At 43.2% G+C, this 27,650-nt stretch overlaps 1 protein-coding gene and 1 pseudogene across 1 annotated transcript; one reads left to right on the top strand and one right to left on the bottom strand.

Annotated features, from left to right (window-relative positions):
- The first annotated feature begins 454 nt into the window (after window positions 1-454).
- LOC139374491 (ubiquinone biosynthesis monooxygenase COQ6, mitochondrial-like) lies at window positions 455-11,054 on the top strand (annotated as a pseudogene).
- A 1,322-nt stretch (window positions 11,055-12,376) lies between these two features.
- On the bottom strand, window positions 12,377-27,423 carry LOC139374267 (ectonucleoside triphosphate diphosphohydrolase 5-like). The gene is made up of 13 exons (XM_071115298.1): window positions 26,957-27,423; window positions 26,487-26,566; window positions 25,990-26,133; window positions 25,537-25,612; window positions 23,289-23,324; window positions 17,252-17,340; window positions 17,068-17,147; window positions 16,885-16,946; window positions 16,592-16,693; window positions 15,662-15,805; window positions 15,387-15,443; window positions 14,308-14,423; window positions 12,377-14,187 (listed from the first exon to the last, which is right to left on the bottom strand). The coding sequence occupies exons 1-13, from the start codon at window positions 27,237-27,239 to the stop codon at window positions 14,104-14,106; spliced, it is 1,353 nt and encodes a 450-aa protein (XP_070971399.1). The 5' UTR covers window positions 27,240-27,423; the 3' UTR covers window positions 12,377-14,103.
- Window positions 27,424-27,650: the final 227 nt, after the last annotated feature.

The raw sequence follows: 27,650 nt of genomic DNA on the forward strand, positions 1-27,650 counted from the left end.
TACATGCTAAACGACTGTTTTAGGGCAGAAAAATAGTATTGTTTCACAATGCATAACTACAATCAATTGTGAGATGAAAATATAGTGGAATGTTGAAAAATAGATATTTGAAAATAACCTGATTCTCGTGCACGATAGAACTACCGTAGACTTATTCCAGCGCAACATTCTTATCCCCTTCTTCCTGCTTCACAATAAAGACAGTCATATATCGACGTCATATATCCACACACACTGTTACAATGTTATAACTTTAGAATTTCTGGATAATGTTTAGCAAAACCAAGATATTTGACTCCACCCCCTGCAGCCCTCTAACGTTTGATTGGCTGAAGTAAAAGCTTGAGGTATCATGTTCATACATTTTAGGAACACATTTTTTATGCAAGCGGCGTGTTAAACTGTATATCTTGTACATTGCCCTTCTGAATACGGTTTTGAATTATGTTTTAATATGAATAGCACCAAAGTGCAGATAACTTGTGAATAAAACTAGTGCGGTTCCTTGTTGTGATTGGTTAAGCAGTACAGGAAGTACCTGCCTCGGTTACATTTTTTTTTCTCGCCTTGTTACATATATATAAATATACAACATGGCTGGATTATAGAATGGCCACCGCTGCGAATAGGACATATGCAAGGCGAGTTTAGTCCTGATTAAGAACATCCCAACAATACAGTTGGAGTTGTTTTAGGGTTAGACGAGTCCCACGTTACGTTGTTTTAAAGATGCATAGTCTCACTAAAGCAACGCTGGTTTTAAATGGAATTGGGCGGCGGTGTGTTGCTGTGAATCGTTTTTCAGGAGCAAGAATCATTTGCAGGGGACTCGCGTGTGCAGCAGAACATGGGGAACATGAAATGAGCTTTGTGATGTCATTATATCTGGAGGAGGAATGGTTGGGACCGCTATGGCTTGGTCTTTAGGTTAGTCGAGGTGATCTCCTGAAGCTGCCAAGAGACAGCCCAATCTGCCCCTACAGTTGCCCCCTCTAAACTTCTTTCTATAGCCACAACTTCATAAACCCCGCCCATGTCTACAATTTATCTACATAAAATACAATTTTAAACTAAATCTTAACCACACTGCTAACCTTAAACCGAACCCTAACCTGAAATTAAGCACATTTTTTTGCCAATTTTTAATTTGTCGCAGTGACATCTGATTTTGTGGCTGTGTCATCTGATTTTGTGGCAGTGTCATCTGATTTTGTTGCTGTGTAATCTCATTTTGTGGCAGTGTCATCTGATTTTGTGGCTGTGTCATCTGATTTTGTGTTTGTATAATCCGATTTTGTGGCTATAGAATTTAGTGGAAACCCCTCTAAAGTATTTGTCTTAGTTCTATGTTGCTTAAGTAAGGTATAATTAAAACAAACATGTAGAGGAACTTTTTAATTTCTTGTTCTCTTTAAAACCACAAGTGGTGCCAAAATGTAGGCTATAACAATGCTTCACTGCTCTGAACATCATATCATTAGATAGTCTGTCTGTTTATCATTTTGGACGCAGCATCAATCAATTTCATAGATCCTCATTATTTTTGACAGGCACAGATCCAAGCTTGGAGGGGAAGAAGATTCTGCTGCTTGAGGCAGGCAACAAAGAGGTGATGGACAAGGTCCCACACGCCTATAGTACCAGAGTCAGCTCCATCAGCCCGGGTTCTGCCACCCTCCTCAGTGGTACACAATTAGCAGCTCTGTTTTTCATTGGCAGCTAATAGCATAAGAAAAATTGCGGAAACCTCTCTGCCAGCAGATACACATGGCTACAATAGTATGAGGTTCATAAAGAACAGTAAGAGTGAATAGTTGTTTATATCCAGTTTGGTAGTCAATATTATTGTCAGGGTTGGTTTATCCAGTTAATATGGACAGTATATCTTATCCAATGACAACATAGCTCTTGTTTGGGTGGCCAGCTTGCTGCCTGATTAAGCCTATTTGTGGTGTGGCTCAGTAGAAAAGGTTGTCAGGAAGTCGGTTAGGGATCAGTCCCATTCTGTCATGTCGCACATGCTTAGCAGGGATCATATTTGGCCTCTAGTCTACATCAGTCATTGATGGGATCCTCTAAACTATTATTCATGTCTCCTTGGGTTTTACTTGACACACTGATGATGAACTGCATGTCAATAAGGAAGTGAAAGTAGTGATTTGGATACCCATCGCTATGTCATGCCCAGTTAAATTGACTTTGCCCACTTCATATCCCATTTGATCAAATTCCTTTAAATATCTCATTTGATCAAATTCCTTTAACAAGTCATTATGGTGCTTGCATGCCTCATACATAATATTCCTACATTTTATAGATGAGCATCTTGTAGTATAATATAAAATAGTGTGTGTGTGCCTTTCAGGTGTTGGAGCATGGAATCACATTATGAACATGAGATGTATAAGCCCTATCAGAAGATGCAAGTCCGTTTTTGGAAACTCCACTCTACCACAAGCACTAAAGGTATTTTTTTTAAATCTGAAACACCACTATATACTTACTTCCTTGCGTCAGTAACTTGTTTGGCTATAGAATTTCAGGAAAATGTCATCTCCACTGCCATTTAACCTCCACTCAATCATGTACTTTGCTGAACGTGCTGTACAATGACATTTTCCTCAGGAATCTATTTGTTCACAACAAAAAGGCAAACTCAATAGTGGTTTAAAACACGCATTTCGTTCATTCCTCTGCCTAATTTATACATCCTCATAGGCCATGCAAATGCAAGGGTGCTTTCAAACCCAAAAGACAGGAGGAGGTACATTTAAAAAGATGACCAAAACTCCCTGGCTTGGTGAAAGGTTTGGTTTTCCTTCTGGCCACAGTGGCAGAGTGTTTATTTATTAGGAGCACATTTAATAGGAAGAATAAATCTATTTGGCAGCTTTGACTAGGCACTCATTCTCTGTGTCTACTAATTATAAAGATTCATGTGACAAACAGGAGGCAGGAGATGAAAGATGACGGGATGTAACGATGTCAGCAGCAAAGTGACCCTGTTTTACAGCTGTGGGCACAGGCTGAGTCCCTTCTGTAAGATGTGGTCAGTTTGTATCAAAGACCAAACCTCAGGGTTTCACTCATGGCCAAGGATGTCATCATAAAATGCCTTGTGGTGATATACCTCTCCCATAATACCTTAACTGCTCTGCTCCTTTTTCTGCTTGTTTGTTTCCTGATGCATATTACAAGGATAGAGGAGCAGTGCGTTGAGGTTAACCTAAAAAAAGATCTTCACTATCCCAAAAAAGTTAACTACTGTCTTAAAAAGGAAATATAACCTGAAATAGGGTTTTGAGAAAGGAAAGGTTTCCCTATGAGTCATTAGTAAGCCATTTCCAATGGTCTCTCCCTTGTCTGAGTGTTAGGATGGAAAGATAAACAGGTTTTAAAGCTCCCGTTTGGGGATTTCTCCTAGCAAAGAGGACAATAAGTACATAGCAACAAATTTCTTATCAACAGAAGTATTATTTTTCTCCAACTTAAAAACTACTTGCAGTTTGGTTTCATTAAATCTTTCAAGCAGCCAACCACTTGTCCCAAGTTGCAAACCCACCACCATTAGTGGTTTTGTTGTACAGTAAAACCCACTACTTTATGTTGGAAAAAAGTAGTTTAGCTGTGTTACTTCTGAAAGATAAGGTCTGTCACCTTGGTAGCAAGCCATCAGTCCTACATAAGCACAAACACTTTCTGCGTTGCATTAATCGTTTCAGAAACCATCTCAGACAGTCTCAATTGTGAGCCACAATTATGTTTTTGTTCTGACTCTCAACTGTTTTGGGATACATGAACAAATATTTACTTGCTCAGTAATGTTAACTAATGTTTTACTGTAGCCTACTTATTTGTTGGGCCAAAAATATTGCCATAAATCAACATCACTAATGACCTTTCATCGTGCTTCAGTAAACTTCCATAGAACCAAGTCAACCATAGAACCAGAAGGGTGTTGGTGACCTTCCTAGAACTTAGTTTGGTACTTGAAATAGTGGCTGCCAAGTTCTGGCTGCAGATGAACAACTTTGATGTGTTCAGTTCAATGAGGCTGTGCTTCTTTGGCCGGCTAAATATAGGGAAAGGGGGTGCATTTAAAGATAGAGTTGTAGACCACAGGGATAATTGGTCTCTCATTTAGGTTTGGGATGCCTGCTCAGATGCCCTGATTACATTCGATAAGGAGAACCTGCAGGACGAGATGGCATACATTGTGGAGAACGACATCATTGTGGCAGCCCTAACAAAACAGCTGGAGAATCTGTCTGGTAAGAAAAGCAGCTTCATGTACAGTCCAGTTGCATTGATGATTTTCACATGAAACCCTCTCTATGTACCAGCAGTGATGTGACTCTCCTTAGAAGACCTCTTGATTCCATTGACATCCTGTTAATGAGCACTGGGTCTGGCAGCTCATGTAATGTCACCACATTTGTTCCATCCTGTCCCTGTGTTTTATTTATTTGTACTTTCCCCAGTGTCTGTTTTTAAAGACCAGTGCAGCTCTTGGACACATCCAGGTTTTTCCTGCTATTTCAATCAAGCGCCATATTCCCTGTGTGCCAGTTAAAGCACTCCATAGACCCAGTGCCATGGGAAGACACGTGCAGTGGTCCAGTGACCTATTTAATATTGACATGTGCTTCCACACCATGAGGATGCTAAAGTTCTGACGTTGTATTGTTGCTGAAATTAGACAGACTTTTTTGAGGTTCACAAATGAAACTTGAGCACTGCTGTGTGATCGACTGTAAAACTACGTATTTATAAACAGCCTTTTTAACATTTTGCACGAAACATATTTTCCTTACGTGCATGAAGTTGGTCCTCTACTTTCTTTTTTCTTCCTTTGTTCATGATGTTTCTCTGCTTCTGAGGAAGTACATGAAAAGCATGCACTGAGCCAGCTGGTTTGTAGTAACTCTGCTCTCAAATCACTGCAAGCCAATATTTGTCACTAGTAGTCAATCTGCGGATGGGAACCTCTTCAAGTGGGCAAAGCCAAGTGTAATTCCAGATCCTTTCTTGTCCGGGATGACTGGCTACTGATATTCCAAGACGGTGGGAGTTTTTAGTGCAACCCCAGCATGCTGGCAGCAAGTGGAAAGTGTGGCATGGTCTGCTTGTAGATAAACACTATTAGTCAATCCTATGCGGCAAGCCAAGACCATTTAGAAGATTGTCAATGTGAGCCTCGGCAACTGGTCCCTGCCAGAGAGGGAAACCAATGGTGTTTTACGAGGTGGTTTGTAGATCCTCCACCGCTTTAGTCACTTACAGCCAAACCTTACTCTCTTTTTTTTCCTTTTTGGAGGGAACAAGTAGCAAAGCCTTAATTAGTGTGACCAATGCTGGTCCCTTTCTTGTTTAGTGAAAATAGGGGTACGCATTTGACCTAAAACAATTCTCTGTGGCGAACCTAGGCTCTGCTTTTGACCAGCTTTTTCTCTGTGTTTTGTCTGTCAGATCAGGTGAAGGTCCAGTACAAAACCAAGGTGGTGATGTACACTTGGCCCAAGTCTCACCAGGTAGCTGAATCCATCCCCTGGGTTCAGGTCACCCTGGCCAATGGACAGACATTTCAAACCAAACTACTGGTCAGTCCAACAGCTGAGTAGTAACTCTTTTATTTTATGAATGTTGTGAATGTTATTGTTTTTTTAGCATTTGACCATGATGCTCTAGGCTATAACCACTGTGATTGGCTGTTTTTCAGATTGGAGCAGATGGGACAAATTTGATGGTGAGGCAGGAGGCGGGGATACCCACGGTCAAGTGGAATTACGACCAATCAGCTGTTGTGGCTGTCCTGCATCTGTGAGATGTACATCTTACAACCTGTCAATTTCACCAACACACCCTGTATTACCATATAATAACACCTAGAGGGATACTCTATTATTTTCATGTTTTACAGTATTTATCAAATTTATTTATAAAGCCCTTCTTACATCAGCTGATATCTCTGTACAGAAACCCAGCCTAAAACCCCAAACAGCAAGTATTGCAGGTGTAGAAGCACGGTGGCTAGGAAAAACACCTTAGAAAGGCCAGAACCTAGGAAGAAACCTAGAGAAGAACTAGGCTATGAGGGGTGGCCAGTCCTCTTCTGGATGTGCCAGTTGGAGATTATAACAGAACATGGCCAAGATGTTCAAATGTTCATAAGTGACCAGCAGGGTCAAATAATAATAATCACAGTGGATGTCGAGGGTGCAACAGGTCAGCGCCTCAGGAGTAAATGTCAGTTGGCTTTTCATAGCCGATCATATACAGCCAACAGAGAACAATGTTGCGTGGCAGAGGTTCCTTCCAACAGGACCCATAGCAATGTTACCGGTAAGTGTGTATGTTCAAAATGCAAATGATCTTTTTGCTGTTCCTTCTTTTTATCTGACATCCCCCTTCTCTCCTTTGGCTGTAGTTGTCGAACACAGAGAGCTCTTTGGTGTGGTCGACTAGCCACCGCCTCGCTGAGGAGCTACTGCAGCTAGTTGAGGAGAGCTTTGTGGACACCATCAACTCTGCCTTTGTGAGTCAGGCCTGACACCACCAAATCAGCTAATGACAATGAGGAACAAGTGCCAAAATACAGCAGAGAGAGAAATGGATATCTGATATATCCGTATGTGATATGAAAATATGGAAATGCTCTTGTTAAAATACCAACATATGCACACTGTAAGTTCACCAATGAACCAGTCAGCCAATACCAATGGGTGCACTTGTCACTGTTCTCTATCTACACTACATCATACGTGTAGACAATGCCAACGTTGCCGGCCTAAAGTTGCTTTCCCAAGCCGGCTATTTTTACTGGTCCTGCCAATAGGGTCACCACGGTTCAGTCATGCTTGCTTTCAGGCCTGGTTCGCTAATTAAACCTGTGGTCTGCCAGTGTTGGTCATTACTGCATGGAATGGTTTTCAAACTTATTCAACAGCACGGCCTGACCAGCTTCTTCTTTTAATTAGCAAGGCTCCTGTAATGCCGCCAAACCATTTTGTTAGAAAGGAAAAGTACACCCACTCTGCATTTCTGCTCTAGTTTGCATCTTTGTTAACTTCTTCTCTCTAATTGTCTACCACACCCCTCTCTATCTTTTCTGTACAGCCCCCTTCTCTGTCGGTCTATTCCTCTACCCTCTGTTACTGCCTCTCTTTCTCTGTCTCTTCCTTTCTGGCTTGATCTCTTCCTCTGTCTCTCTTCCTCTCTCCCTTTGTGTCTTCGTGTCTCTCGCTGTCTCCCTCTATCTGTGTCGTCTCTGTCTGCCAGTGGTGGGGCAAGAATCGGCCCAAAAAGCCGGGTCATGTTCCTCCTGGGCATGGGCCACGCATCAGAGTACATCAGGCACCGGGTGGCCCTCATCGGGTAAGTCAACACTCATCCCTGTGGGACACTGAGTTATTGAACTTTACATCGGTTTGCCTTGGAAAACCATGACTTATAATTCACTTGGAATTTTGTAAATAGAAGGTTTATATGCCCTTATTCTGTAAAGGTATAAAAGGGTCATAAAAACAATCATTATCGACTGCATCTAAAAAAATATTTGTTTAATTCCTCAGCTCAATCATTGGTATTTCTGTATATTTGAAGGGAATTCTTGCTCTGGTCCTACCCCATAGATGTAGTGACTAGGTCCTACCCCGTAGATGTGGTGACTAGGTCCTACCCCGTAGATGTGGTGACTAGGTCCTACCCCGTAGATGTGGTGACTAGGTCCTACCCCATAGATGTGGTGACTAGGTCCTACCCCGTAGATGTAGTGACTAGGTCCTACCCCGTAGATGTGGTGACTAGGTCCTACCCCGTAGATGTGGTGACTAGGTCCTACCCCGTAGATGTGGTGACTAGGTCCTACCCCGTAGATGTGGTGACTAGGTTCCTACCCCGTAGATGTGGTGACTAGGTCCTACCTCGTAGATGTAATGACTAGGTCCTACCCCGTAGATGTAGTGACTAGGTCCTACCCCGTAGATGTAGTGACTAGGTCCTACCCCGTAGATGTGGTGACTAGGTCCTACCCCGTAGATGTGGTGACTAGGTCCTACCCCGTAGATGTAGTGACTTGGTCCTACCCCGTAGATGTAGTGACTAGGTCCTACCCCGTAGATGTAGTGACTGGGTCCTACCCCGTAGATGTAGTGACTAGGTCCTACCCCGTAGATGTAGTGACTAGGTCCTACCCCGTAGATGTAGTGGCTAGGTCCTACCCCGTAGATGTAGTGACTAGGTTTACATGGCGGGGGTCTTTAGTTTTCTTTGCAGGGATGCAGCACACCGCGTCCACCCTCTAGCTGGCCAAGGAGCCAACCTGGGCTTTGGGGATGTGGCCTGTCTCACTAACTTTAAGGATCTGGGTTAGTGACTATACTAAACAGACACAAAACACAGCAGACATAGCCAGTGGTTTCTCATAAGCTTTTTCCCATAACCCAGGCTAGGACGCTTGCTGTTGTTCTTGATTATAAAAAGAACCGGCTTTCCTCCAAAATGTATTCTTTTTTTTTTCTCCCATTCTGCCAAGGACTGTACATTGCTTTTTCATAGAAATGGAAATCCTGTTATGTGAATCTTTTATTTGTTTTATTTTGAAGTCAGAATAGCTCCAATGTATTGACAGAATGCAACAAAAATTAAAATAAAATGTTCACAGGACCAGAGTATGAAACTCTTTCCCCCATGATATGTAACCCCTGGTGTGTTGCTCTACTCTGTGTTGTGTTGTGCAGGGGCCATGTAACCCCTGGTGTTTTGCTCTACTCTGTGCTGCGTTGTGCAGGGGCCATGTAACCCCTGGTGTTTTGCTCTACTCTGTGCTGCATTGTGCAGGGGCCATGTAACCCCTGGTGTTTTTCTCTACTCTGTGCTGCATTGTGCAGGGACGATGTAACCCCTGGTGTTTTGCTCTACTCTGTGTTGTGTTGTGCAGGGGCCATGTAACCCCTGGTGTTTTGCTCTACTCTGTGTTGTGTTGTGCAGGGGCCATGTAACCCCTGGTGTTTTGCTCTACTCTGTGCTGCATTGTGCAGGGACGATGTAACCCCTGGTGTGTTGCTCTACTCTGTGCTGCATTGTGCAGGGGCCATGTAACCCCTGGTGTTTTTCTCTACTCTGTGCTGCGTTGTGCAGGGGCCATGTAACCCCTGGTGTTTTTCTCTACTCTGTGCTGCGTTGTGCAGGGGCCGTGCAGGGGCCATGTAACCCCTGGTGTTTTTCTCTACTCTGTGCTGCGTTGTGCAGGGGCCGTGCAGGGGCCATGTAACCCCTGGTGTTTTGCTCTACTCTGTGCTGCGTTGTGCAGGGGCCATGTAACCCCTGGTGTTTTGCTCTACTCTGTGCTGCATTGTGCAGGGGCCATGTAACCCCTGGTGTTTTGCTCTACTCTGTGCTGCGTTGTGCAGGGGCCGTGCAGGGGCCATGTAACCCCTGGTGTTTTTCTCTACTCTGTGCTGCGTTGTGCAGGGGCCGTGCAGGGGCCATGTAACCCCTGGTGTTTTGCTCTACTCTGTGCTGCGTTGTGCAGGGGCCATGTAACCCCTGGTGTTTTGCTCTACTCTGTGCTGCATTGTGCAGAGGCCATGTAACCCCTGGTGTTTTGCTCTACTCTGTGCTGCGTTGTGCAGGGACGATGTAACCCCTGGTGTTTTGCTCTACTCTGTGTTGTGTTGTGCAGGGGCCATGTAACCCCTGGTGTTTTGCTCTACTCTGTGCTGCGTTGTGCAGGGGCCATGTAACCCCTGGTGTTTTGCTCTACTCTGTGCTGCGTTGTGCAGGGGCCATGTAACCCCTGGTGTTTTTCTCTACTCTGTGTTGTGTTGTGCAGGGACGATGTAACCCCTGGTGTTTTGCTCTACTCTGTGTTGTGTTGTGCAGGGGCCATGTAACCCCTGGTGTTTTGCTCTACTCTGTGCTGCATTGTGCAGGGACGATGTAACCCCTGGTGTTTTGCTCTACTCTGTGCTGCATTGTGCAGGGGCCATGTAACCCCTGGTGTTTTGCTCTACTCTGTGCTGCATTGTGCAGGGGCCATGTAACCCCTGGTGTTTTGCTCTACTCTGTGCTGCATTGTGCAGGGGCCATGTAACCCCTGGTGTTTTGCTCTACTCTGTGCTGCGTTGTGCAGGGGCCATGTAACCCCTGGTGTTTTTCTCTACTCTGTGCTGCGTTGTGCAGGGGCCGTGCAGGGGCCATGCAGCATCTGTTGGAATATGAGGCGGAACTGCAGCGACACAACCTGCCGATGATGGCCGCCATCGACCTGATGAAACGACTCTACTCAACTAACGCTGCCCATGTGGTTCTCTTACGCACCTTCGGTCTGCAAGCCACCAACACACTACCAGCCATAAAAGTATGCTATCTCTCTCTTTACTAAAGTGAACCCCCAACTCTTCAATCACACAACACTTGTTCAAGTAGAATTGATCACTTCTTGAACCCCCAAGGTTGGGTCATCTCTCAGCAGTAATCCCCACCTTGGCTTTGCCCATGACCCCACCCCACCCTCTTCTGATTACATGGCTTTTTACTTCAGCACTGCCTATAATTTCCATGGTCGAGAACCTACTACTACAGCAGCTAAGTTTAGCCCCAAATTTAGCGTTACCGAAAGTGTGTGGGTGGGGTGCAGGGCTGGCCCCGGGGCTGCGTTACGGCGGTATTGACTTGTGTTTTCACACCCCTTTTATTACAGACCGCTCATGTGAAATGGCTTTATTTCATACTAAGTGATTCAGACCAAAGCAACCGTAACTGGTTGTAAAGGCATTTCCCCCCTGGAGACCCAAAGTTATGCTTGACATTTTTCCATATTAAATGTTCAGTTTCCCAGTTTACAGATATCGCATACAGAGATTTGTTGTGCCACTTTTTATGCAGACAGGAAAGATGCTAGTAATTGGATTTAGTAACACTTGCTAGTGCTATACGCAGATGGATAAGTATGGATGGATGGATAGAAATGGATGTTTTAGATTTGTGAGTTGCTCTGTTGATCTCGTTCTTTGTCTCTCCAGGAGCAGATCATGGCGTTTGCAAGCGAGTGACACGTACACTGGTCCTGAAGTGGCAGTTTGACGGGACTCCAAAGATGATATGCCACTGTGACTTTGTGAATGGAATGTAAAGTGTAAATTAATAAAGTTCTATATTATGCTCTGTTATTACATGAACATTGCTATACCTGCATGTCTTTCTTTGTGTGTTGATGATTTTGGAAACTTCCAAGCATCATTCTGTATCACAGTTTCACAATCTGTTGGAATTTTTATGACAGAAAATTTGTTTCGGAAAACATGTATTTAAAATGTTTTGCAAATGTATTGAGAATGAAATGCATAAATATATAATTTACTTAAGTATTCACCCCCGTTGAGTCAATACTTTATAGAAACACCTTTGGCGGTGATTACATCTTTGAGTCGTCTTGGGTATGTCTGTATCAACTTTGCAGTTCTGGATTTGGGGATTTTTCTCCCATTCTTTCTGGCTGATTTTCTCAAGTTCTGTTAAGTTAGATGGGGAGTGGCAGTGAACAGCAATCTTCAAGTCTTTCCACAGATTTTCAATGGGATTCAAGTCTGAGCTTTGGCTGGGCCACTCAAGGACTTTCACATTCTTGTTCTGAAGCCATTCCAGTGTTACGTTGGCTGTATGCTTGGGGTCATTGTCCTGTTGGAATGTAAGTCTTCACCCCCAGTCTGTTGTTTGCACAGGTTCTCATCAAGGAGTCTCCCAGTCCCTGCCACTGAAAAGCATCCCTATAGCATGATGCTGCCACCACCATGTTTCACGGTAGGAAAGGTGTTCGTCGGGGGATGAACTGCCTGGTTTTCTCCAGACATAGCGCTTTGCATCCATTCCAAATAGTAACATTTTTCTCTCATCAGACCACAGATTATTTTGCCTTATCTGTCTTTCATGTGCCTTTTTGCAAACTTCAGGCATGCTGTCATGTGCTCTTTTTTTCAAGAGTGGCTTCCGTCTGGCTCTCTCCCTTAAAGCCCAGATTGGTGAAGTGCTGTAGATATTGTCCTTCTGGCAGGTTCTCCCATCTCAGCTAAGGAACTCTGTAGTTTGGTCAGTGTTCATTGGGTTCTTGGTCACCTACCTGGCCAAGATCTTTCTTGTCTGGTTGATCAGTTTGGTCTGAACGCCAGCTTTAGGCAGAGTCTGGGTAGTTCCTTACCAAGAACCCAATCAAGTTATAGCGACATCTCAAAGATGATCAATGGAAATTGGATGCATCTGACTCCAATTTGGAGCGCATAGCAAAGGGGTGTAAATACTTATGTAAATTAGATATTTCTGTATTTAATTTTCAATAAATTTGCTAACATTTCTAAAAATAAGTCTTCATGTTTCAGCCTTTCATGTGTAGATAGGTGTGATTATTATTATTTATTTTTATTCAGGCTGTAACATGGAATAATTCAAGGTATGAATACTTTCTTAAGGCACCGTACCTGTACACCAAGTACACTTTTAATATTTTATTCAAACATACTTGTATAATGTATGTTTTACTTGCACCAGGTTTTCATAAAATGTGATTTACATGATCAGTTATCAAGCAGTTCACCTTAACTTTGAACATTATGCAGCAGAAATAAAGTTATCTTTTGCAAAGTCAAAGCAGTTACAGTCTGGTAAGTATTTTACTTATACAGGTTTACTTTGTAGTATTATATACAGCAGTAGTTATTGTACATATTTGCTACTGAACATATAGCGGCTATTGTTGAATAGGCTAATGCATTGCATTAGAGCAATTATACAGCGAAGTTCATTTTGTACAAATTGCACCAGCATTCAAAATAATCAGGATCTGAGATTTAAATATTTGTACAGTTCACAAGAAAATTCCAAACAGTATTAATAAGCATGTATGTGCCTTGCACCTAGAGCTATATCCGCACAACTGAAAGATTTATGGGTTTAAGGTCTTTGATATACCTGACATGCTTCTTAGGCTGTATGTATCAGTCTATGGATGATATAGTACTAGAGGGATATTGAAATGACTGGTTGCTGAATACAGCCACAAGCCAAAGCTACATTGTAATTTGGAGAGGGTCATGTAGTCTTGCCACGGTTGATCGAACAATGACCATTTAGTGCTCCACTGTAGACAACACAAATAACGCAGACTTTACCAACAGTCAGAAACACAAAGCACTCACTTTTCTGATTCAATTCAACTGGCCATTCTACACAAGGCCACATCTACTAAGGCTGCACTTTCAAAATATAGGCATCAACGTCATAACGTATGTATTCATATATCAAATGCAAGACATACTCAGTGAGAACACTACCATCTCACCCTCTCTGTGCTTTACTTGCCCTCTGAGTTGTGGCAAATTGGTCACCTCCTTTAACATTGATGAATATGTACAACTCTGTAGACAACATCCAAGCAACAGTTCTCAGCTACAGCATAGGCAGTTAAAGTGTTATGTGCAAAGTATGAGGGGAAACGTTTCTGTTTACTTAACTTCAATGATATATTGCTTAACTCTTGTGAGGGAAAATATATTGTTCACCTGTCCTACAGTATGATGTACTGGAAATATATTTCCAGATAGAATGAGTTGGATTCAGAGCTATGACTGAAGGTTGCATTCCTGCAACTTATTTTCTCTCCAAATATTCCACTGTACATTACAGTGCACTCCAGGACCACAGTAAGCACCAAAGTTCTCTAAATACCTGACTAGTTGCAGTGCTTCTAACAACTCTACATGCTCAAAGGTAGCCAAATAAGACTGCATTTCAGGTCAGACACCCCGAAGGAAGCGCATATACTGTATAAACGCTTGCTTTACAAAAATAAAGTCAACTCACTAATTATGGATGAAACATACAGTAGAAATAGCTGTCCTTCATTATAAAAAATATAGTGATTTCTTTGTCAACAGTTCTTGGATTATTTGCAGGAGGGTGCTGGGGACGGAGGGGAGGGGTTGGCTGGAAAAGCTTGGCAGTGCTGCTGAGCAGGTGGGAGGGATGGTCGGGGGGGGGGGGGGGGGGGGGGGGTGCCCCCATTAACAGGCTGTCCCTCTCAGTGCCTGCAGGCAGGTAGAATAGCTGCCCTTAGTGGATGTTGAGGTTGTTGAAGTGATCGAATGTGGCTCCCAAGGCCCAACTTGTCTCAACATTGTTCACCTTCTTGGCGAGCTGTGGATCAGAACAAGAAAAAAAACATACAAAATAAACCATCATGTTAAGTTGACCTATTAACCTCTTGGTGCCTGTCCCCTCCCTGTGTGCCCAGTGACCTGTTCCTGACTGTCTCACCTGCAGCACTGTGTTGTCCTTGAAGCCAAAGCCCTCCTTCAACAGGCATGTGATATATGTCATATCCATGCAGAGGAAGGGGCTGATGGGACGGTACTTGGTCATCTTGTTGCACACTTAAACAAAAACAAGACGGCACTACATTAACAACAACTCACATACCACTGGCAGAAAGCAGAGAGCACAGGTGGGTGTATTTAGAGATATCGTGTGTCATGTTCAAAGTGGGGTCAAGCAGCACACAACCTCTAACCCATATGCCACATTATAGAAAGCTGGTCATCTTGTTTTGTTTATTTAGTTTGTTTAGCTGACTGAGCAAGGGGGTGTGAGAAGAGTCAAGGGTCAACACATGTTGGTGAATCTGGGGGTGGGAGGCCGAGCCAAACAGACTAGCTGTACACAGCGTGTCTCTCTCAGTCTCAGCCCCCGGGTCAGGTTGGGTGTTGTGTGGCTGTCAGGTACAAGAGACAGAGCTCAGAGCTGCCCAGGTCAACTGCCTGCCAACCTGCCCAATGCCAGACGTGTTCATCGAGACCATGTGAAAGTGTTCTCACAATGCAAATAGACTTTACATAACACACCAACTCACTCCTACTAGCTGTAAATCTAGCACAACATGGGCATTTATTTTGCCACACACTCTAATGGATTAACCAAGGCTATATGTCCATCTAACGCGTCAGGACACTTTTCACATCACATTTGTCAATTATGTGTAAATGTCTTAGAATATTAAATGTATATAGAATATTAATGTATTTGTGTATGCTCCAAGAACAGTTAAGAATCAGACATTTCATCTAATGGTCCTTGGTTATATTTGAAATGGCAGAAAAATGTGCCAATGTTAGGTTAGCTGTGTCAAGAAGAAGTTTGGCCACAAGGTTGAATATTTGTGTGAGTTCAAACAGCGTGTATTTTTGCAGGCAAACTTTGTGGGGTAAGGAACTGATATTTTGTGAGGCCTTGTGAGATTGTTGGAGTCTAAAATAAAACCAACATTTCTTGATTGTACACTGTGTACTGTATCAATATAGTCAACATGTGTCTAAGAGAAAAGCCTAGGACTCTCTCACCTTCTTTGGCTCTCTTCTTGAAGTCCCTGACTTCTACCATACCACCCCGACTGCCATCTGGAAAACAAAAACAAGACTAGCCTACTTCTAGTGATCTGCTACAACAGTTGTCATTTCAGTTTGCCAAGCATAATCATGAAAAATGCAGTAAATGTATTTGAGTAGAAAACAATTAAACCATTATTTTTTATTTAAACACTTCATATCATTGAGGTTTTACTGGATGCAGACTGAATGGGGATTTTGTAGCTGTCCTGCTCTGTGTGTCTTCTCACCAATGAGGCCTGACTCCACAGCTCTGTCGAAGTAGTAGGAGAAGGCGTAGAAGATGCTGCTGCCCTTTATCTCGAATGGCTGGTGCACGATGCCTTTCACCACCCTCATCACCTCATAGTAACACAGCTTGTACCCTGCATAGCCTGGAGAGAGATCACATCCTTAGTATCTAACACAAGCTGTACTCAATCTTCAAGGTAGGTATCATATTTAGATTACAGCGTTATGTCAGCTTTATGACAACAAAACACCCAATTCAGTTGTTATCAAGAATAATTCTAAATCAGCACCAACAATAAAATATTTATTTTCAAATGAGAGTGAAATAACTGAGTTTGCTGCATGCTTGTGGTGGAATGCACTGGGAGACCCTGGAGCCTCTTTACGATGTCAAAATGGGGTTGAGGCTATGGGCTCTCAAGAGCGCGACACTCGAAAAACCCTAAAAGTACACTCACAGCATCCTGGGATTGGTTGGTTACAACCAGGGAAACCAAGTGCTGACAAGAGTAGCACTTAGCATAGGCCTGTTGGGTGATCTATTTTTACCACATAATTGTGAGCGGTCAACATCAAGCCTTTCGTTACACAGAGAAATAACATCTCTGGGACTAACCCAGTATCTTTTGGCTACATGACTGTGGTATGGGAGTGATGCATTATTTGCGGAGTAAACTGACAATTTTCCTCTCATTTAAATACAAGGTTTGCTGTATTATAACTGTTGAAAGTCTGAGTGCAGAGAGAAAGAATGACAAAACATGCATTTTGCACCACAGTGCAGCTGGCTCCAGTGGAAAAATGTTCCCAACTCTTACTCAACTAAACTCTTACATTGAGCTATCGGAGACAGAATAATTGATTTCTAGATTAGAGGATTCTTTTTAAAAATGATGTTATCGAAATGGTATGTTTTATTTTGCGCTTACCATCAGGAATTCCGCTAACTTTGTAAGTGATTCCACCAAAAGTCCAGTCCTGTCTGAACTTCTTGGGTAGACAGGAGCTTGTGAAAACTTTCCACTCCAGACCTGAAAGAATAAACCAGATTGGTTATAGGATTGTCCACTGTCCCCCCGAGGATAACATTTAAATAGTGTCTGATTTATAGAAATCTTAAGTGTGTCTTGCAGCATTATACAAATCTATTAATCTGTCATGAACAGATGAATGACTGCAGATAAGCTTGCATATCTAAGTAAATATGCCCATTTTAAATTACCATCAGCTCCCAAAGCCCCAAGAGTTGCCAATCGAGCAGCTACAAGTCCATTTCCAAGGTAGCTGAATGAGGACAGAAATTCAGAATACATTCATGACAATGCCAAAGTAATGTGAGTATACTGTTTTGCATTGTATGCCATGACATATAAAGTACCTGCTGTACCAATGGTTGATTACAAACCTGTGAGTGTAGAGCTGTAGAGTGTTATTGAACATGTTGATGTTGGCAATGTAACTGGCTGGGGCGGTGAACACTGTTTTCTATGGGAACAGAGAGAGGTGTTCAGTAATATGTAATTAAATAGCAATAGTTCTCTCAATCTTTGCAAAACGTCACTAACAGTGGAGTTCAGTTGAACATTTACCTTTGATTTTGGAAGGAAAGTGATCTGGGTAGATCCTCCACCCAAGTCCAGGATACCCACTGTCTTCCTGGTCTTGGCATACAAGTGACCTAAAGCAAACAGATGTAAAGTCAAACACACAGAATTGGAAATAGAAAACTATAGACAGGATGCTATCCATCATCAACATTATAAACAGAAAGTAGAACATACACATACTGTACATTGACCACATACTGCATTTAGCATTCATTCATATTCCAACCACCCGCCTGAGACAAAGACTGGCATTCTAACAGATACAGTGGGGCAAAAAAGTATTTAGTCAGCCACCAATTGTGCAAGTTCTCCCACTTAAAAAGATGAGAGGCCTGTAATTTTCATCATAGGTACACTTCAACTATGACAGACAAAATGAGAAAAAAAATCCAGAAAATCACATTGTAGGATTTTTAATGAATTTATTTGCAAATTATGGTGGAAAATAAGTATTTGGTCAATAACAAAAGTTTATCTCAATACTTTGTTATATACCCTTGGTTGGCAATGACAGAGGTCAAATGTTTTCTGTACGTCTTCACAAGGTTTTCACACACTGTTGCTGATATTTTGGCCCATTCCTCCATGCAGATCTCCTCTAGAGCAGTGAGGTTTTGGGGCTGTTGCTGGGCAACACAGACTTTCAACTCCCTCCAAAGATTTTCTATGGGGTTGAGATCTGGAGACTGGCTAGGCCACTCCAGGACCTTGAAATGCTTCTTATGAAGCCACTCCTTCATTGCCCGGGCAGTGTGTTTGGGATCATTGTCATGCTGAAAGACCCAGCCACGTTTCATCTTCAATGCCCTTGCTGATGGAAGGAGGTTTTCACTCAAAATCTCACAATACATGGCCCCATTCATTCTTTCCTTTACACGGATCAGTCGTCCTGGTCCCTTTGCAGAAAAACAGCCCCAAAGCATGATGTTTCCACCCCCATGCATCACAGTAGGTATGGTGTTCTTTGGATGCAACTCAGCATTCTTTGTCCTCCAAACACGACGAGTTGAGTTTTTACCAAAAGGTTATATTTTGGTTTCATCTGACCATATGACATTCTCCCAATCTTCTTCTGGATCATCCAAATGCTCTCTAGCAAACTTCAGACGGTTCTGGACATGTACTGGCTTAAGCAGGGGGACACGTCTGGCACTGCAGGATTTGAGTCCCTGGCGGCGTAGTGTGTTACTGATGGTAGGCTTTGTTACTTTGGTCCCAGCTCTCTGCAGGTCATTCACTAGGTCCCCCCGTGTGGTTCTGGGATTTTTTCTCGCCCTTCTTGTGATAATTTTGACCCCACGGGGTGAGATCTTGCGTGGAGCCCCAGATCGAGAGAGATTATCAGTGGTCTTGTATGTCTTCCATTTCCTAATAATTGCTCCCACAGTTGATTTCTTCAAACCAAGCTGCTTACCTATTGCAGATGCAGTCTTCCCAGCCTGGTGCAGGTCTACAATTTTGTTTCTGGTGTCCTTTGACAGCTCTTTGGTCTTGGCCATAGTGGAGTTTGGAGTGTGACCGTTTGGGGTTGTGGAAAGGTGTCTTTTATACTGATAACAAGTTCAAACAGGTGCCATTAATACAGGTAACGAGTGGAGGACAGAGGAGCCTCTTAAAGAATAAGTTACCGGTCTGTGAGAGCCAGAAATCTTGCTTGTTTGTAGGTGACCAAATACTTATTTTCCACCGTAATTTGCAAATCAATTCATTTAAAATCCTACAATGTGATTTTCTGGATTATTTTTTCTCATTTTGTCTGTCATAGTTGAAGTGTACCTATGATGAAAATTACAGGCCTCTCTCATCTTTTTAAGTGAGAGAACTTGCACAATTGGTGGCTGACTAAATACTTTTTTGCCCCACTGTATTCAGGGCCTTCAGAAAGTATTCAGATCCCTTCACCTTTTCCACATTTTGTTACGTTACAACCTTATTCCAAAATGGATTAAATAAAACAAATTCTACATCAATCTACACACAATACCCTATATTGTATATTGTATATGTGAATGTATTAAAAATAAAAAACTGAAATATCACATTTCCATAAGTATTCAGACCTTTTACTCAGTACTTTGTTGAAGCACCTTTTTACGCAGCGATTACAGCCTTGAGTCTTCAAATCAAATTTTATTGGTCACATACACATGGTTAGCAGATGTTATTGTGAGTGTAGCGAAATACTTGTGCTTCTAGTTCCAACAGTGCAGCAATATCTAATAAGTAATCTAACAATTCCACAACAACTACCTAATACACACAAATCTAAGTAAAGGAATGGAATAAGAATATATACATATAAATATATGGATGAGCAGTGACCGAGCGGCATAGGCAAGTTGCAATAGATGGTATAAAATACAGTATATACATATGAGATGAGTAATGCAAGATATGTAAACGTTATTAAAGTGGCATTATTAAAGTGACTAGTGATGCATTTATTAAAGTGGCTAATGATTTCAAGTCTGTATTTAGGCAGCAGCCTCTCTGTGTTAGTGATGACTGTTTAACAGTCTAGCCTTCAGATAGCCTTGAGATAGAAGCTATATTTCAGTCTCTCAGTCCCAGCTTTGATGCACCTGTACTGACCTCGCATTCTGGATGGTAGCGAGGTGAACAGGCAGTGGCTCAAGTAGTTGTTGTCCTTGATGATCTTTTTGGCCTTGCTGTGACGTCGGGTGATGTAGGTGTCCTGGAGGGCAGGTAGTTTGCCCCCGGTGATGCGTTGTACAGACCGTACCACCCTCTGGAGAGCCCTGCGGTTGTGGGCGGTGCCGTTGCCGTACCAGGCAGTGATACAGCCCGACAGGATGCTCTGAGTTGTGCATCTGTAAAAGTTTGTGAGGGTTTTAGGTGACAAGCCAAATTTCTTCAGCCTCCTGAGGTTGAAGAGGTGCTGTTGCGCCTTCACCACACTGTCTGTGTGGGTGGACCATTTCAGTTTGTCCGTGATGAGTACGCCGAGGAACTTAAAACTTTACACCTTCTCCACTGCTGTCCCATCGATGTGGATAGGGGGGTGCTCCCTCTGCGTTTTCCTGAAGTCCACGATCATCTCCTTTGTTTTGTTGACGTTGCATGAGAGGTTGTTTTCCTGACACCACACTTCCGAGTACCCTCACCTCCTCCCTAAAGGCCATCTCATCTTTGTTTTTAATCCAGCCTACTACTGTTAGGTCGTCTGCAAACTTGATGATTGAGTTGGAGGCGTGCTTGGCCAAGCAATCATGGGTGAACAGGGAGTACAGGAGGGGGCTGAGCATGCACCCTTGTGGGGCACCAGTGCTGAGATTCAGCAAAGTGGAGGTATTGTTTCCTACCTTCACCTGGGGGCGGCCCGTCAGGAAGTCTGGGACCCAATTGCACAGGGCAGGGTTGAGACCGAGGGCCTCAAGCTTAATGATGAGCTTGGAGGGTACTATGGTGTTGAATGCTGAACTGTAGGCAATGAACAGCATGCTTACATAGGTATTCCTCTTGTCCAGATAGGATAGGGCGGTGTGATGGCGACCTATTGGGGCGGAACACAAATTGAAGTGGGGTGACAGGTAAGGTGGAGGTGATTTGATCCTTGACTAGTCTCAAAGCACTTCATGATGACAGAAGTGAGTGCTACGGGGCGATAGTCATTCAGTTCAGTTACATTTGCCTTCTTGGGTACAGGAACAATGCTGGCCATCTTGAAGCATGTGGGAACAGCAGACTGGGATAGGGGGAGATTGAATACGTCCGTAAACACACCAGCCAGCTGGTCTGCGCATGCTCTGAGGACGCGACTAGGGATGACGTCTGGGCTGGCAGCCTTGCGAGGGTTAACACTTTTAAATGGCTTACTCACGTCGGCCACGGAGAAGGTGAGCCCACAGTCCTTGGTAGCGGGCCACGTCGGTAGCACTGTATTATCCTCAAAGTGGGCAAAGAAGGTGTTAAGTTTGTCTGGAAGCAAGACGTCAGTGTCCGTGATGTGGCTGATTTTCTTTTTGTCGTCTGATTGTCTGTAGACCCTGCCACATACGTCTCATGTCTGAGCCATTGAATTGTGACTCCACTTTGTCCCTGTATTGACATTTCGCTTGTTTGACTGCCTTGCGGAGAGAATAACTACACTGTTTGTATTTGGCCATATTCCCAGTCACCTTTCCATATTTATATGCGGTGGTCCGTGCTTTCAGTTTTGCATGAATGCCGCCATCTATCCACAGTTTCTGATTAGGGTAGGTTTTAATAGTCAGTGGGTACAACATCTCCTATGCACTTCCTTATAAACTCACTCCCTGAATCAGCGTGAATAGTCCTTATCACGGGTACATCCTGTTTGAGTTTCTGCCTATAGGAAGGTGAAAGCAAAATGGAGTCGTGGTCAGATTTCCCGAAAGGAGAGCGGGGGAGGGCCTTGTATACATTGCGAAAATTAGAGTAGCAGTCTTCTTGAGTATGACGCTACAAGCTTGGCACACCTGTATTTGGGGATTTTCACTCATTCTTCTCTGCAGATGCTCTCAAGCTCTGTCAGGTTGGATGTGGAGCGTTACTGCACAGCTATTTTCAGGTCTCTCCAGAGATGTTCGATCAGGTTCAAGTCTGGGCTCTGGCTGGGCCACTCAAGGACATTCAGAGACTTGTCCCGAAACCACTCCTGTGTTGTCTTGGCTGTGTGCTTAGGGCGGTTCCCCTGTTGGAAGGTGAACCTTCGCCCCCATTCTGAGAGCAGGTTTTCATCAAGGATCTCTCTGTACTTTGCTCCCTTCATCTTTCTCTTGATCCTGACTAGTCACTAGTCACTGCCGCTGAAAAACATCCAAACAGCAAGATGCTGCCACCAACATGCTTCACTGTAGGGATGGGGCCAGGTTTTCTCTAGATGTGACATTTGGCATTCAGGCCAAAGAGTTCAATCTTGGTTTCATCAGACCAGATAATCTTGTTTCTCATGGTCTGAGAGTCCTTTAGGTGCCTTTTGGCAAACTTCAAAGCAGGCTGTCATGTGCCTTTTACTGAGGAGTGGCTTCCGTCTGGCCACTCTACTATAAAGGCCTGATTGGTGGAGTGCTGCAGAGATGGTTGTCCTTCTGGAAAGTTATCCGATCTCCACAGAGGAACTCTGGAGCTCTGTCAGAGTGACCATCGGGTTTTTGGTCACCTCCGTGAACAAGGCCCTTCTCCCCCGATTGCTCAATTTGGTCGGGCTAGCTCTAGGAAGAGTCCTGGTAGTTCCAAACTTCTACCATTTAAAAATGATTGAGGCCACTGTGTTCTTGGGGACCTTAAATGCTGCAGACATTGTTTGGTAACCTGCCCCAGATCTGTGCCTCAACACAACCCTGATTCAGAGCTCTGCAGACAATTCCTTTGACCTCATGGCTTTGTTTTTGCCCTGACATTCACTGTCAACTGTGGGACCAGACAGGTGTGTGCTTTTCCAAATCATGTCCAATTAATTGAATTTACCACAGGTGGACTCCAATCAAGTTGTAGAAACATCTCAAGGATGATCAATGGAAACAGGAAGCACCTGAGCTCAATTTCGAGTAACATAGCAAAGGGTCTGAGTACTTATGTAAATAAGGTACTTCTGTTTTTTATTTTCAATACATTTGCAAAATTAATTATTAATTGTAATTTTTTGCTTTGTCATTGTGGGGTATTGTGTAGATTGATGGGGAAATTGTATTTTAGAATAAGGTTGTAACGTAACAAAATGTGGAAAAAGGGAGGGGATTTGAATACTTTCTGAATGCACTGTAGGTCTGTGGCCACCGAGAGGAAGAAAAAGGCTATTGTTTGGGCCATAGGATAGGTTTGAAAAGAAATCTCCTCTTATTACACAAACACTGCGTGAAAATTGAGGGAATTTTACATCCCATCGTGACCAGATGGTGGCCAACATGACTCAATACAAGACAGTCAGACAAAGACAGGAGTCTTTCACTGCCCGGCAACTGTGTACAGTGTAAACCTCAGAAATGACCCCCCTGACCATTAACACCACCTTAGCAAAACATGAGCAATGCCTTACCTGTCAAAAAGTTCACTGTTACCCAGGCCAGGACTCCTACGAGAGAGAGTAGATGGAGAGAGTGTAAACATTCCCTTGAACAGAATCATGTGCAATTGTTGCCTTTGTAGTCTTGTAGTTGGAAGTTATCATATATATTGCCATTTGAACACATGCATAGAGGACAGACTGAACTGTCAGTTCAGAGATTGGAGTTTTTTTAAATATAATTTAGCAGCTGTGCTACATTAGTAATATTTGTCTGACATGGATAGACCAACCCAGGTAATTACTACTGTCTCAGATCTCATGTTATGGTTCTCATAAAGTGAGTCTAATGAATTGCACATCTGATGAAACAGGAGTTAGTGCGTGTGTCTTAATGAGTGATGTGGAGGATCACTTAATATTGGGCGTGGGAAGGGAACTCAGACAAGGTTATTTAGTTGCTCTATGAGGTAGCAATAGAGCTCTTATGAGGAAAGAGTTGGTATAAACAGTGGGGCAATAAAGTATTTAGTCAGCCACCAATTGTGCAAGTTCTCCCACTTAAAAAGATGAGAGAAGCCTGTAATTTTCATCATAGGTACACTTCAACTATGACAGACAAAATGAGAAAAAAATCCTGAAAATCACATTGTAGGATTTTTAATGAATTTATTTGCAAATTATGGTGGAAAATAAGTATTTGGTCAATAACAAAAGTTTATCTCAATACTTTGTTATATACCCTTTGTTGGCAATGACAGAGGTCAAACGTTTTCTGTAAGTCTTCAAAGGATTTTCACACACTGTTGCTGGTATTTTGGCCCATTCCTCCATGCAGATCTCCTCTAGAGCAGTGATGTTTTGGGGCTGTTGCTGGGCAACACAGACTTTCAACTCCCTCCAAAGATTTTCTATGGGGTTGAGATCTGGAGACTGGCTAGGCCACTCCAGGACCTTGAAATGCTTCTTACGAAGGCACTCTTTCGTTGCCCGGGCGGTGTGTTTGGGATCATTGTCATGCTGAAAGACCCAGCCACGTTTCATCTTCAATGCCCTTGTCGATGGAAGGAGGTTTTCACTCAAAATCTCACGATACATGGCCCCATTCATTCTTTCCTTTACACGGATCAGTCGTCCTGGTCCCTTTGCAGAAAAACAGCCCCAAAGCATGATGTTTCCACCCCCATGCTTCACAGTAGGTATGATGTTCTTTGGATGCAACTCAGCATTCTTTGTCCTCCAAACACGACGAGTTGAGTTTTTACCAAAAAGTTATATTTTGGTTTCATCTGACCATATGACATTCTCCCAATCTTCTTCTGGATCATCCAAATGCTCTCTAGCAATCTTCAGACGGTTCTGGACATGTACTGGCTTAAGCAGGGGGACACGTCTGGCACTGCAGGATTTGAGTCCCTGGCGGCGTAGTGTGTTACTGATGGTAGGCTTTGTTACTTTGGTCCCAGCTCTCTGCAGGTCATTCACTAGGTCCCCCCGTGTGGTTCTGGGATTTTTTCTCACCCTTCTTGTGATCATTTTGACCCCACGGGGTGAGATCTTGCGTGGAGCCCCAGATCGAGGGAGATTATCAGTGGTCTTGTATGTCTTCCATTTCCTAATAATTTCTCCCACAGTTGATTTCTTCAAACCAAGCTGCTTACCTATTGCAGATTCAATCTTCCCAGCCTGGTGCAGGTCTACAATTTTCAGTTTCTGGTGTCCTTTCACAGCTCTTTGGTCTTGGCCATAGTGGAGTTTGGAGTGTGACTGTTTGAGGTTGTGGACAGGTGTATTTTATACTGATAACAAGTTCAAACAGGTGCCATTAATACAGGTAACGAGTGGAGGACAGAGGAGCCTCTTAAAAAATAAGTTACAGGTCTGTGAGAGCCAGAAATCTTGCTTGTTTGTAGGTGACCAAATACTTATTTTCCACCATAATTTGCAAATAAATTCATTAAAAATCCTACAATGTGATTTTCTGGATTTATATTCCTTATTTTGTCTGTCATAGTTGAAGTGTACCTATGATGAAAATTACAGGCCTCTCTCATGTTTTTAAGTGGGAGAACTTGCACAATTGGTAGCTGACTAAATACTTTTTTTTCCCCCCTGTACTAACCACCTGATTTGAACAATACTGCAGTGTTTTGCTAATCTAAACAATGTCTGCAATTAAATGATTGAATGAGTTTCACTCTTTACCAACATAACCAAAATACCACAGTAGCGTAAAATAAAATTAGAGAGATGTTGGTGACATACCAACATAATGGCATACCTTCATTTGTTCCATTCATTATGGAGACACTGTTGTTTGGTACAAAGAAGGGGGACTCGCCAAAGACTTCCCGGACCTACATAGACAATTTATGGTGAGAGTGCATATTAACAAAGAACATCCTGAATAAAGACAATAAGAACAAAACATGAAGCTAAAATACCATTATATCTCTTTTATCTAGACTCAGGAATCATTCATTTGTCTGAGAATGATGGAATTCAAAAACCACAAGCATAGCTAGAGTAGCTGCATTAATTTAATAATTCAATTTAATATTTCAATTGACATATTCCACTACATTTTGCACAGTGATGGCCACCAAAAAGTCAGAAGAGTTTTCCCCGTTCTTTCAAGGACACTTGTAAGCACTTAGCGGTTTCTCGACCCTATCCTTGGCGGGACGGGTCATCCCTGTGCCAAACTGTCTGAGGGTAGAGAAAACGTGCATACCTCATCCAGCAGAGCGTTAGCCTTCTCCTCGGGTAGGAGGCGGAGCCCGGCTGTGGCTTTCAGGACCACCGGGGTCTGCTTCCACTCATGCTCTGGCACCGTCTTCTTGGCCACCTTCAGCAGCGCTCTGATCGTGTTCCCACCCTGAATGGGATAACAGGCATTAACAGATGAGCATGGTCGCCACTGGAACACTCTCAGCATATCCGTGACCAAACTAGGCTGATATGGATATTTCAACAGTGAATTAAGTATATAACGGCATTAACATATTCAGTTGATTAAAGGGTTGATATGTTTGTCCACATATGCTGTTCACATCAGGTTTGTAAAATGTAGATCAAGAAAGTAAAGATCAGACGTAGTGATAGCATCAGCAGAATCAGTTCATGTAATTATATGGTCTACATCACATTGCAGACTGTAATGTGGACTGTGGACAAACCTCCTAATTCCCCCAATCCCTAAATGAGAAAATGATAGACATGATTACATACCTCTTCAGGCTTATCTTTATAGGCAGACAGACCAGGCTTCACTGCATGATACATCTCATTGTCCAGAACTGGCAGCTCAACTAAAAAGAGAAACAGTGGATGCATTCAAATGTCAAACAAGATGAACATGTGAAATAATAGAATTCTGTTGCATTTAGGTCTGCTTTTAAATTAGCTTTGTTGCCTCAATCACTCCATTACTTTACAATCGCTGATGTTTAGACAGAGTAAATACAAAAACAAATTCCCTTCTAGAGTCCATTGGAGGTCTGTTTTTAGGGATTTCAGTCACACTAACTACAACTCAGCTTGCTCTCTCCCCATGCTGACGGCACATGCTTGTGTTTACACCACTGAGCGAATGACCCAACAGCAAACAGACTCTCTGGGAGACCGCTGAGTGAAACGCCCTATTGGCTCCTGAGGCAGAGAGTGAATGAGATAGACAGAAAGAGAGAGAAAGCACTCACCAGGGTCTTTCTGAATAAACTTGTAGATGTGGATACGGGTGCCTGTGCTCCCAGCATCGAACATGATCCCATAGAAAGTGCGGCTGTTGACAGGTTGGGAGACCTCAGGCAAGACTTCAGGCAGGAGGTTTTCAGGCAGGAGGTTTTCGGGCAGGAGGTTTTCCATGTTAGCAGAGTGTTCGTGGTGGACTGTCTGGCGGTGATAGTAGGTTGCCTCCGCTTGGAAGTTCCAAGCCAGAACCCACATGCACATTACTGTAAGGATTAGCATCTGAAGAGACATCGTTTAACACCCGAAGAAACACTGATGTTTTTGTAACAGCTAAGCAAAACACGTTACAGTGCCTTTTTCAAGTTAGTCTTCAGAGGAGCAGCACAAAATGCAGTGGCAGCAGCTTGCAGAGGTGATGAGAGGGAGGCAACCGGAGAGGCAGAGGCAGTGGGTAGCAATGCACACTCAGGACTGTCTGGTCATCTGTTTACAGTATATAAAGACATAAGGGCTTGGTGTGGGGCCACACCATCATAGGCCATCCACCAATCCTGTTGCGTTCCATCTCAGTTCCTTCAAGAGTCCCCCCTTCCGAAAGAGCTGAATACTGAATACCTGCTTATCAGAAGATTTTATTCCTAAACTGGGTAACACTAAACCATTTTTTTTCTTAATCTTTAGTGTGCAAACTGGAGCCAAAAA

This window comes from Oncorhynchus clarkii, chromosome 19, assembly GCF_045791955.1.
Source record: "Oncorhynchus clarkii lewisi isolate Uvic-CL-2024 chromosome 19, UVic_Ocla_1.0, whole genome shotgun sequence".
Lineage (NCBI taxonomy): Eukaryota > Metazoa > Chordata > Actinopteri > Salmoniformes > Salmonidae > Oncorhynchus > Oncorhynchus clarkii.